The 13,387-nt window shown below is 40.0% G+C and overlaps 1 protein-coding gene across 1 annotated transcript in view; it reads left to right on the top strand.

Annotated features, from left to right (window-relative positions):
* The window catches only part of LOC102184922 (interferon-induced very large GTPase 1), a 62,936-nt gene extending 55,081 nt beyond the window's left edge, over positions 1 to 7,855 (top strand). Inside the window, exon 3 of the mRNA XM_018059481.1 lies at positions 276 to 7,855. Coding sequence (XP_017914970.1) covers positions 584 to 7,552 — 6,969 coding nt within the window. The 5' untranslated portion in view covers positions 276 to 583 and the 3' untranslated portion in view covers positions 7,553 to 7,855. The remainder of the gene's footprint in view (positions 1 to 275) is intronic.

Genomic DNA, 13,387 nt, shown 5'->3' with positions numbered 1-13,387 from the left:
CACAGGATATCTTTCCATTCCTTTTTATCATTTTCAAATTCCTTCATCAGTGTTTATAGTTTTCAGAATATAGGCCTTTCACCTTCTTGCTGTAGTTTATTCCATGGTATTTCATTCTTTTTAGTCTGATCATAAATGGGATTGTTCCCTGAATTTTTTTTTTTAACTGATAGTTCATTATTGGTGTATACAAAAGCAACAGATTTATGCAATTAATCACAGAATTCTGCATATTAACATGCCACAGGCTAACTGAGTGTCTTTTCTTCCAACAGCCATGGACACAGCAGTGTCTATGCCCAATGAAACCCTGCTCAGAGGCAAAAATAGGCAAGATCTCCAAGAGATGCTCAGAGAAGTAGCGCTGGCAGTTGAGTACTAGTTGTCAAAGCTGCAGGAACACCTGGGTGTGACTTCTGCCCATTCCTTACAACACTTAGAAGAAAAAAACATCCAGAAACTGAAGTGCCAGGTACAACATTCCTGGGAGAAAAGGGCCCTGGAGAAACTGCTTAACCTGTCACATTCAAATACTCTTTCAGAGTTACAGGAGTCTTGGGTGGAATCATTAAAGAAAAGGAAGATGGAGGCAGAACAGGCACTGCAGGAACAAAGAGAAATGCTGTCAGAACACAGTCAACAACAGGAAGGGGCAATGAGGAAAAAGGAAGCAGTGCTGAGGCAAACAATGGAGATCCCCAAAGAGTTCTGGCCATCTCCTGAAAAGCCCATAAGAGAAGTCACGAAAGATATGCGGAGACAACTAAACCTCATGGAAGGGGCATTTTTTCACAGGAAAATTCTTTCAGATAGAGAACTGGTGAGACATGCATCTGCAGGACTAGCCCTACAGGGAATTTACAAAACCAGTGACCAAAAGTGTCTTATAGAGAAGAAAGAAGAGCTACTCTGTGTCCCCAAGGAGTTTGTACTCCGTGGCCCTAATCAGGGTACACGGACAGAAATGAAGGAATTTGCATCTTCTCAAGAAGAATCCATGTTCACTCAGACTGTAGAGAAGCTGGGCTTCTCTGCCTTAGCAAAGGGTGGAGGTTGGGGAATTAGCCTGGAAGCTGGTATGGATCCAAGCATGCATTCCGAATTCAAGAAAATACAACAGTCACAATCTACACACTCTTATTTCTGCTCAACCAAGTTCATCTATATCCCACTGGCCTCCTGCATCTTTCCCATTGACCAGCTCCAACTTTCCAATGCTGCTCTCCAGGATTTAAAATACATTGAAGACCTTTTGGGTCAGTCAGAAGACCCAGACAAACTACTCTTGCTGAGGCAAAGGACTGAAGCCTTCTTCCAGAGGTTTGGGTCTCATGCTGATCAGGGTCCTCTGCACCTGGGGGGAATCTACTGGTGGAAAGCCATTTCAGAGGGTTTCCAAAAGGAACGGCTGGCTGAAGTGAAACAGCAAGCAGCAGAGGCCCTGGATATTTACATGAGGGGCAGTTACAGTGGCTTTGGCGTGAACATAGCTACAGGTGGGGATATATCAGACTCTCATTTGAAAAAAGCCTCTCAGAGAACAAACTTCCAAAATCTCCAAACCAAAGTCCAGTTATCTGTGGCCCAGACAGGTGGCCCACCAGAAGCAAATGGCTTTTTTGACTGGAAAGCTGGTCTAGTTGCCAATAATCAAACCTGGTATGTCATTGACCGTGGACTTCAGCTGGTACCTGTTTGGGACATTGTCCTCTATGGCCACAGAGATGATTTTAAGGATCCTCTTAAAGTAGCTAACTGCCTGAAAGACAACTATACTGTTCTGACTGAACTCACTGCCCAGATCCAGGAGGGAAAAAAATTCTTGAGTATTGAGAAGGAGGCTAGGATTTTCCTAGAGGATGTGAAATCCTGGGATGTTTTTGATCCTGAAGGACAGCTTAAAAAGCTGATAAATTTCATGCAAAGATTGAGTCAAAAAACTGAAAGTTATACCATTTGGACTAATATATGCCTCAAAGACAGGGGTCTGCAGAATTTTCTGGTAAACATGGTCAACTTTTGCAAAAAAGCTTCCATTTATGAAACTAAATTTATTAAATCTCAGTTGAGCCATCTTTTGGTTCCTCACATCCATACACTAACAAACTTTCCTCAGGCTCATTCTATTATGCAGTGGATATTCCAGTCAGAACCAAAGGAAGACAATATCCATATCACCAAATTTTCTGAATTAATTGAAATGTTCCAAAAAACACAGAATAAACTTATGGAAGTAAAGACCAACACTGAATCCACAGAGTTGGTGGAGGAAGCTCAAAGAAAGCTGACTTATGAGGTCAGCTTGTCTCTTGGCTGCTTCTTGAAATACCTCCGAGAAACAGGGAAACCGGACACATACATCTTGCTACTATTTATTGCAGCTGGTGCAGGATATCATGTGGCTGACAATGTATTTCAGTATCTCCTGGGGCATGATGAGTTACACTTCCTATTGGATAAAATGCAGACTGCACAAAATAAATACCAAGAGCTCAAAAATATTTGCAACTACAGGGCTCAGGCATTCCTTGTGCTCACAAGTCTGACAGCAACAACGGGCATCAAAGCTGTTTCTCCAGAGGAGAAAACACAACGCTTGGCATTGATCAAGCATCACATGGGACGATCTTTGACTAAAGAAGTTGTATATGTCCTCACCAAACCTGGAGATCATGATTGGGAAAACCTAGAAAAAGACTTGAGACTGCTCATTGATGGGAATTATGAAGCTACTGTCTCTTCATTGCAAGAGGAGGAGGTGATAAAAGAATTGCAAAGTGTCTTCCATGAAAAGAAAGAGCCCCATGAACCACACGATACTGAAAAGAAAAAGGAGGAAGTCACAGAAAATGGAGCCTTCCAAGACTTACTCCAGCGTCTAGGCCTAGAACATTACTACCCAAGAAAAATGAGCAGAGCTAACTTCCATCTGATCCACAAGACTTCTGTGTACAACACCCAGCCCTGCTCTGAAAGAGAACTTCCCTTCTACTTCCTACAGAAGCTATTGATGCTGGATTATGGGCTGAGATACCTGATCATCAAACATGAAGAATACACAGAGAACCAAGTCTATTCAAGCACCTTGAATCAAGAAAAGGAGGCTTTTGATCCATATGAAGATCTACCTGAAGAAAGTGTTTGTCCTACTAAGCCTTCAGCAGCCACTAATGTCAGACCCTATGTTCACCCTATGGATATTCAGATGGCAATTCTTCACTGTGCAGATGATTTTGCCAGACAGTATATTTTGGACAAACTTTCCATTTGTCAGTTTGCCCTCCCCCTTCTCATACCTAATCCTTGCAATGCTGAAATTGAATTCTCTCTCTGGTCTCTCAGACAAATTCGAAGGAGCTGGCAGCAAGTAGGGAAATCACTAAAAGAGAACAATTACATGAATCAACAGATGTGTTGTTTCTCTGCCCCCATTGTGTCCTTTATTAGAGTTGGAACTGGCTTCTCTGCTTCCAAATCTCAGATCATGAACTGTCTTCTCAGTGAACGCAAACATGATGTCTTTTTTCACCGACATTGCAAAGGCAGCAGCAGAGACTGTCTCTTGATGGGAGGAGTGGTGGAAGTCGCCTGGTTCTGTCCTGGGGGGGAAGAGCAGGACAGATTTGACAACTGCTTGACCTTTACCAATCTTCACGGAGATGCAAAGGAATATGAGAAGCAACTCGCCTTTTTGCAGGAAGTCTCTTCCATAATTATGGTCCTCATGTCAACTTCTGATGACAATGAAGGAAACCGAAAAATAGTACATGATATGTGTCAGTCATCAAAACCTTTAATCCTTTTGCTTGATGATAAAGGAAAAATCACAGTCAATAAATCTAGCTCAAGAGTGAGAATTGGAATCAGGAACAGAAATGAGGCAGAATTAATAGAGGAGCTAACAACTGCAATCAGACATTTGCTGGAGCTCTCTAACACTGCACTCAGCTTGGAAAACTGTGCCCAAGTTGCTCGCAAGCAAGGAATGCTTATTGATGAAGACCAGAGAGATTGCAAGGAAGCCAAAGAAAAGGCAGAGGCTCTAATGACCCTATTGGGAGAAATGGAAATACCTCAGGTCAAGGAACACTTACTACCTCTTCAGGGAAAACTGTGGCAGCTTTGGTGTAAAAAGGACAAAGAACTCTATCACCTGAGAGAAAAGGGGAATCGCAGTATTGAACAACACAAAAGTGAGACTGAGACAGAAAAAAAAGAGATAAGACATGAACAGTTTAGAAAAGCCTTCCCTCTCAATGATTTAATGCATGTTGTCCTTGAAATTCTCCAAAATCATTCAGAAACTCACACCAAACTCTACTTCCTCCAATGGCTGAATGTAGCTTTGGGCAACCTGACTGCAGGACACTTGGAAAATCTAAATGAGAAGAAAAAGGCATTGGTTCAAAAAGAAAAGCAAGAGGCCACAAAGAGTAGCTCTCTGAAAGACTGCCAACATGAGATAGAAGCTATTTCCAGAGAGATTAATGACTGTACCTTGGGAATTGAGCACATCCTCAGAGAAGTGGGTCAGATCTATGAAGCTCTAGATGAAGCTTCCCCCATGAAAGATACCCTATTTCTCTCCCTTCCCCACATTGCTGCAGATCTGATGATATCTGGTGTTCCCATTGAGCTGATGGATGGGGATGTTTCATATGTGCCCCTGAGGTGGGTGGCAGCTGTTTTGGACAAGCTCTCTGAGAAACTTGGAAACAAGCGGCTCTTTGTTCTCTCTGTCCTTGGCCTGCAGAGTTCAGGGAAGTCCACCCTGCTGAATGCCCTTTTTGGGCTGCAGTTCACTGTCAGTGCTGGGAGGTGTACCCGGGGGGCCTACATGCAGCTTCTGAAAGTGGAAGACACATTCACAGATGAACTTGGCTTTGACTTTGTGCTTGTTGTGGACACAGAGGGACTTCGAGCCCCAGAACTCAGCAACAAGTCCCAGAATCATGACAATGAGTTGGCAACCTTTGTCATCGGACTTGGAAACTTGACTCTGATCAATATTTTTGGGGAAAATCCATCAGAAATACAAGATATTCTACAAATAGTTGTCCAAGCTTTTCTGAGAATGAAACAAGTAAAAATCTCTCCCAGTTGCCTCTTTGTCCATCAGAATGTGGGGGAAGTTACAGCGAAAGACCAAAATATGGAAGGAAGAAGGCAGTTTGAGCAGAGATTGGATAAAATGGCAACAATAGCAGCTGAGGAAGAGCAGTGCTCCGATGTCACCTGCTTTAGTGATGTCATTAAATTTGACGCCAATACCCACGTCTACTACTTTGCTCACCTCTGGGATGGCAATCCCCCAATGGCCCCACCCAATCCTCGCTACAGCCACAATGTTCAGGAACTCAAAAGCAGAATTTTTGTGACTGCCCAACAGGAATCTAGGGGAAGCATCATGAAGATATCAGATGTAAAATTCCGAGTTCAAGATTTGTGGAGAGCCCTACTGAATGAGAACTTTATTTTCAGCTTCAGGAACACTCAAGAAGTCATGGCCATGAGCAAACTGGAAACCATGTATAACTCCTGGACATGGGAGCTGAGGAGTCATGTGCAGAGATTACAGGACCAGCTGCTCAACCAGATTCAGAATGGAAAACTCCAGACACTCAAAATATATACCTTTGAGGCTCAAGTTACAGAGATTTATGAACCAATCAAGCAAAAACTTGAAAAATATTTTAATGAAGGCCCGGAAAGTGAAGTACTGGTTCAGTGGAAAGGAAATTTTGAAAATAAACTCATAACCCTTAAAGAGGCACTAATTTTAGATGTCCAAAGAAAAGCCAAAGAACTTATTAGTTTTAAAAAAAGTCAAGAAAAACTGGATAACAAAAAGTCAGGTTATGAAAAGGAATTATTGGGAAAAAGCCAGAATTTGGCTTTATTGCTGAATGACACCGAATTGAGCGAGGAAGAGCTCCATGAGAAATTCAGCCCACTTTGGGAAAAATGGGTCTCTGATGTGTCCTCAAGTCTCCCCCCAGCAGCAGAGCCGGAAATTGAAGCAGATTCTGAAAACACGCTTTTAGAGTATTTCAAAAAGGAAAAAGACATCAGAAGCCTACTGGAGAACTATTCTGGAGAAAAGTTTGAAATCAATTATGACAAACATGTTAAAATGAACAGGAAACCTTTTATACTCTTTACAATGACAATAGAGCCCCAAGATATACACTCCATAAATATGACTACTGACTGCATTATTTCAAAAGTTAATGAAACTGTTAACAAAATATCTCAACGAAAGCTTGATTACAATCCAACTTACTTCCATGAAATCCTGAGAATAATAGAAGAGGAGGTGAAGTCTGCAACCACTCAGAAAAGATACATATTTACAAGAAAATATGAAATAGACTTATCATTGTGTTTATTCCAAAGAGCATCAGTGAAGTTTAAGGAGATGCACGAGGCATTCATAAAGGCAAATGATCCTGTAAATTATCTGCAAAGCAAGAAAGATGATTTCTTCATGAGCTTTAAGATCTCTTGTCAAGGAGCAACTTCAATTAAAACATTTGTTGATTTTCTGTGGAAGAAACTCACACCTGCTGTCTCCAGCACCATAAGGAAAAACATGGCCCTCAAAATTGCTGGGGACATTCGAACCACCTGCCGGGCATTCAATGAAAACAGAGCTAACCTGGAGAAACACATTCTCATCTCTCTGGCAGAAGAGGAAAATTTTGATAACTACTGGCAGTACCTTCATAATCCAGAATCATTTTTTAAGAATTACATTGAAAACCATGTTAAAAGATATTTTTCTGACACAGGAAGTGAAAAAATAAAGACTTTTCTACAAATGAGTTTAGATGACATCAAGAATGCCATCCTCTCAGCTATACATGCATCTACAGCAATAGCTAAAGATAAAAGCAGCACAGTGTCCGGGTGGTTAGATTTGTTCTGTGATCACCTGGGGAGTACCTTGGTCTTTCCACGAAAAGACTTGATAAGCATTGAACACCAGGAGATAAAAGATACTGAGTTTATCAAAGAGGCCATGAGTAAAGCTTTGGATCCTGAAATCAAGAAGGTAGAACAGAACTGTTTGTCTGAACCTGCAGAAGAAATGATTCCTGAAATCCAGAAAATGCTCTCTGAACATCTCTGTGGCTGCTGGAAACAGTGTCCCTTCTGTAAAGCAATTTGTACAAATACAATCCCTGCCCATGATGGAGACCACAGTGTACCCTTCCATCGTCCACAGGCTCTTGGTGGATGGAGGTGGCATCAAACAGACCATTTTGTCATTGATTACTGTACTAGTCTGGTAGCAAGTGATTTGAAGTTTATTTTGAATGATGACAGGAGAATCCCATACAAGACCTATCGAGAAGCAGGAGGGGAATATGCCATATGGAGCATCACCCCAGACACATCCACCCAGCCATACTGGAAATGGTTTGTCTGTCACTTCAGATCAAAGCTAGAAGAAAAATATCACCAAAGATTTATCAGTAAAGGTGAAATTCCTGATGCCTGGAAGAAAATCACAAAGCAGGATGTGCTTGATGACTTGAAAAAAAATTAATACTCAATGACCAGATAAGAGTTCCAGTATCTAAACAAAGAAGGCACATTACCAGAACAAGCCTAAAATACCATCCACTCAGAATGAAATCTTCCTAGTATCAATTTTTTTTTCAAATGAAACATCTAAAACTAAATCAATCATAGCAAGAGTTAAAGATTTCCTAAAAAAAAAAAAAAAAAAGAGTTAAAGATTTCTTGGTTAGAACCTTATTTTTCTTTGCCTCAATTCCTTCTTCTTTAAAAACAGATAAATGATATATATGAGTACATGATAAAATCGAATAAAGTGCATTTAATAGACCGACTGCATATTTTATATTATTATTCTGAATGTTTTTATTTTTAAATATGTAATATTATATAAAGCTTCAAGAAAGTCATTTTCATAGAGGGAAATTAAAATCATTGTAGACTGCTACAAAATCTATAGAATAACTATATGAATATTTTTATAAATATACAGTTATTGACTGGAAGTTACAAATTCTTTTCATTTCTAAGTTTATTTTTTTCACTCTCTGAAATTGGGAGGAATAGTTATTAATGCTTGAATGCAAAAACACTCATGGGAAATTCAAGATTTCCAATTCTCAATTTTAATGCCATTTAGAGCTATTTTATTATAGGAATAAATAAAGAAAAGAAACTTGGCCAGGATAGATTCTGCATCAATTCGGGAAACAGCATTAAACAAATATGAAAAATAGAAGTTAAATAACTTTTTGTAATTTAACCATTTTTCTCTTCTTCCTGGGTACTTTGGCACTTGCCTAAGCATGTTTTTTTAAAAAGGTAAAGAAAAAATTCACAGGAGTTTAGGTATTCAAAGCCTAGATTTCTGTACAAGTGTGAGAAGGACCCATTTTTGGAACAAGATTTATGACCAGGGAAAAAGGGCCATTTTAATTAAGGCTGTGGGCCAAGTCAGGGCTTCCCTCGTAACTCAATCGGTAAAGAGTCTGCCTGCAGTGCAGGAGACCTCAGTTCAATTCCAGGGTCGGGAGATCCCCTTGAGAAGGAAATAGGTACCCACTCCAGTATTCTTGCCTGGAGAATCCCACGGGTAGAGCCTGGCTAGCTACAGTACATGGGGTCAAAAGAGCAGGACACGTCTTAGTGTCTATAAGTGATAATTCAAAACCATAGCGATAATTCAATAAGAAATGTTTCTGTATATTAAAATGTAAGAAAATGCCTATCTCCAATCAAGCACCTTTGTGACTTTTCACACTATTAGAGCCATAGAGTCATGATCAGAAATAAAAAAGAACATGCTGAAGCCAACCAAGGACCTGAGAGGGGAGGAAATCTCCACTCTGCAAACCTATACCTTCTGAAACAACGACTTATGCTAGGTTCTCAAAGCTGATTATCTGAAGGAATCCTGATGCAAAGAAAAAAGTTACTCATGTCTGACATAGGGCCATTCACTGGCTTCCCTTTAAGAGTACACTCTCTAGCCCTCCACAGCCTGTATGAAAACATACAGTACAAAGAAGAACAATCAAAGGACTTGGATCTTCAGAGCTGGGAGACAGGAGTGCTCACTCTGCTGTCTTTGTGCCAAGTTCAAAAGAACAAATTTAATCAGAAAAGTGAGAAAATACAGAAACAAAGGGAAAAAGTTAAGTAAGAAAAAATAATAATAGTTCAGTCATACAACCAAGTCAAGGACTTCAGTTCCTCTCAAAGGCTATATTGAATATTCTCAAATGTATCTTTGAGCTGTCTTGCAGATATTGAAAACCCCATCAGATAGAAGTTAACTGCATGCTGACCACAAGCACATAGACCCCAGAACTGTTGGTACTAAGGTTGATAATATTGACTCTTAATTATGTACCTCACCACCAACTAATTAGAATGCCCATAAGTTGATCAGGAACCCTATAACCCTCTCACTCACATGGGAAAGTGTCTTTAAAAACACTTCCATCAAATCTACCAGGGAGTTCTGGTCTTTTCAGCATTAGTAGCCCATACCCCTTGCTTGGCCTTGCAATAAATGCTGCACTTCTCTTCACCACAGTTAGAGGTCAGCATGTTGACTTTACTGTGCATGAACAAGCAGACCCAAGGTGGTCTCAGTATCACCAGTCCTCCTGGAGACTCTAAATTCCTATGCCTCCACACTGTTGGAGACGCTGTTGGTCCGTTGACACAAAGATAGCCTTAATGAATCAACATTGGTGGGAAAGCATTAACAAGGTTGCAAAGAGTGCTTACCTCACTTGTTCCACTTGTCCAGAGCACAACAGAAACAAGCCTGTTTGTACTGTTCCTTAACAATTTAAACTGGTCATTGGAATCTGGCCAATATATTTCATAAAATTTCATCTATCTAATAAATATAAATATATTTTAATCATGATTTGATCTGTGCGGTTTCACACTGAACTGAAGCCTCCCCTTGCAAGAGGCCTGTCTGTGGCCAAAGTCCTTCTGGAGAAGATAATCCATACCTATAAAACTCCTCTCAATCTCAATAATGATGAAGAAATTCTTTTTACTGGCCAGATACTTTAACAGCTATGCTGGTTTTACAATACATCCACTGTGCTTACCACCTTCATTCCTCTGGTTTAGTCAAACATACTAACAGGATTTTTAAGATTTAATTTGCAAAACTTGTACAGGCTCTCCAAACGCATTGGCGAATATCATTGCCATTAGTTCTTCTATATCTTGGATCCATCTTTTTCGGAACTTACAAGCTCTCACTTTTTCGGATAGTGATTGGATGCCCAGTGCACTTGGGTCCTGCTTCTTTTGACTCAAAACTGATAAAAGGAGAGATATTCTAATACTGCAAAGACCTAATTATTTCTATTAAAAGTAACCATATTTTGGTAGATCAATCGTTTCACAGTGCACTTTCAAGAAATGAAGACCTTAAACATCACAGCTTGCAACCTAGAGATTTCACTATTGGAAAAATACCTCCAGCAGAGGTCTCCTCAACCTATGTGGAAAGGCCTATTTCAGGCACTGCTAACCAACACTTGTGCCATGAAACTCCAAGGAATAGACAAACTTTGGATTCACACAACATACCTAAAGAAAGCATCAAATCTTGACCAGACTGCACATCATCTGGTGACCTGATAGTAAAAATTTCCCAGAACTGAAGCAGGAGACATTGGATGAGACAGTTTTCCCAAGATATCCAGATTAGGTTTGTCGGGAGTTTGTCACATAAAGTTTTGTGACATAAAACTTTGATGATGATATAAAGCTTCAGATGACCCCCAATGTCCATGATCTTGATAACATACGGACTTCAGATAAAAAGTTCCTGAACACTCTCCGTCCTACCCCTCATTACTCAAATGTGACTCCAACAGGTTTCCAATCTGCACCTTCCCTCCAATGTGAGATACTATGTTCACACTACACTTATAGGAAGAAAGGTCCTTCCTGGTACTGATGGACCATAAAAACACTGAAATCTGAAAATCTAACTCTTGATCAGCAATGCTTTCCAAGAAAAATCCTGATAATAAGGGGGTGGGGGGGGGATGTAAAAAATAATAAATAGAAACCTTAATTAAATACAGTCAACAGACCAGAGAGGAAGCTCACAAACACTCTGGGACAATAGCAGAGTCCAACAGGAAGAAGAAATATGCCTCCTGTTCCTGTCAGGACTCAGACATGAAAAGCCATGGATTCCTTTTTTCACTATGACCTTTGCAATGTCCTTCTTCCTTCTATACAAGCATTCTCCTTCCCTTGCTGTGTGGGTGGGGACTTGCATGTGGCTTGCCAAGATGGCAGCCCCCAGGTTGTAGTTCTCTGCTGATCATGAGTAAACCCATGCTTGCTAGAGAAGTGTCTTGCTGTCTATTTGTTTCAGCAACATGTAATAATCATTTACATTATTATTAGGTGCTTATATCAATTTTATACCTTATTGAATTTTCCTTCCAAGAAGAATAAATAAATTACAAGTTATATTACATAGTGAAATCATATTTCATGGTGAAAAGTATAAGGTAAAAAAACAGCAGGGATGAAAAGGATAAGGGATTAAGAGATGCAAACTACTATGTATAAAATAAATAAGCAAAATGGATATACCATACAGCACGGGGGGAAATGGTTATTATTTTATAATAAGTTTAAATAACCTATAAAGATATTGAATCACTATATTGTACACCTGAAACTAATATGATATTGTAAATCAGCTATACGTTTAAAAAACGTATCAGGGAAGGGTAGTAGAAAAGGGAATAGCAAACATAGGATGTCAACTTCACATAAAGCGATTAGAAAGGCCTTCCCATGGCTTTCCTGGTGGCTTAGTGACAGATAAAGAATGCCAATGCAGGACACATGGGAAGATCCCACATGCCTAGAGCAACTAAGCCCACGCACCACAACTACTGAGTCAGTGCTCTAGAGCAAAGGAGCTGCAATTACTGAAGCCCAAGCGCCCTAGAGCCAGGGCTCTGCAACAAGAGAAGCCACGTCAAGGAGAGGCCCACGCACTGCAGCTAGAGAGTGGCCCCTGGTCGCTGCAGCTAGAGAGAAAGCCCACACAGCAACAAAGACCCAGCACAGCCACAAACAAATAAATAAACAAAACTATTTTTAAAAAACAAAAGACTTTTCTAAGAAAGTTATTTTGAATTAAAGGCCTAAAGGAATGGAAAGAGGGAGTAATTTAGTTATCTGAGGAACAAGCATTCTGGAGAAAGCTAACAGCAAGTTTAAAATTCCTTAGAAAGGAATGTAGCAGATGTGTTTGAGATGTTAGTACAGGAAGCTTTGACTTTTCAGGAAAGCCTGGTTTCATTTTGCTGTCTGACCATATTCTACAGGACACAAGAAAAGGATTTGAAGGGCGTAAGATATAGTTAAACGAAGGCTGTTTAAACTGTGTGAGAATTAACATGCAGAGGTATGTGCTGCACTGTATGTCACGGGTTTCCTGTAACAAGCATAAATAGAGATAAAGGGTGTAAGGATATACTGCGTACATTAGTTGCCTGGGGTTTCATTAACAAAGTACCACAGACTGGTTGGCTTAAAATAACAGAAATTCATTGCCTCTAGTTCCTGGAGGCTAGAAGTTCAAAATCAAGGCATTAGCAGAACCATCCTTCATCTGAAACCTGTACAGAAGAATCTTCATTTGCCTCTTCAAGTTATTTTGGTGATCTGCTGACAAATTTTGGCATTCCTGAACTTGCAGTTACAACAACTCAGTCTCTGCCTCCATCATCACGTGGTATTCCCATTGTGGGTCTCTTTCTCCTCTTCTTACAAGGATTCCGGTTATATTCAATTAAGGGCCACCCTGCCCAAATATGACCACATCTCACCTAATTACATCTGGAATCACCCTATTTCCAAATAAGGTCACATTCTGAGCAACAGGGAGTGAAAATTTATTAACATATCTTTTAGGGGACACAATTCAACCCATTAAGCTGGGCTTAACCATTAAGGCTCAAGGAAGATAGTGACAGCAAATTTGTGAGTTTGCGGATATACTGAGAAGTAAAGGGAACTTGCCAAGATAACCAGAGTTCTGGGACTCCTTCTCCACCTACACAGGTAAAAGCATTGAAGGTAGGAGGACAAAAAGTTTTTCTTGACATATTTGGTAAGCCTGATCACTCCCAGATCACCTGACCACTTCTAGACTTCATGATCTAGTCTGCAGGAACACTGTTGCTAATAAATATTTATCATATTTGTCATTTTAATAATGTATACTTCCCAAGGTAGCCAGAAATGATATTTATAACAATTTAAAGTGGCTATTTCTCAAACATGAACCCCCCTCCGGGAACGCATGTAAGAATTAAAGATTTTAAAATTA

Source organism: Capra hircus, chromosome 15 (genome assembly GCF_001704415.2).
Source record: "Capra hircus breed San Clemente chromosome 15, ASM170441v1, whole genome shotgun sequence".
In the NCBI taxonomy this organism is placed as follows: Eukaryota; Metazoa; Chordata; class Mammalia; order Artiodactyla; family Bovidae; genus Capra; species Capra hircus.
Note: the sequence above shows the minus strand (reverse complement) of the source record. Positions and strands in the feature narration are given on the sequence as shown.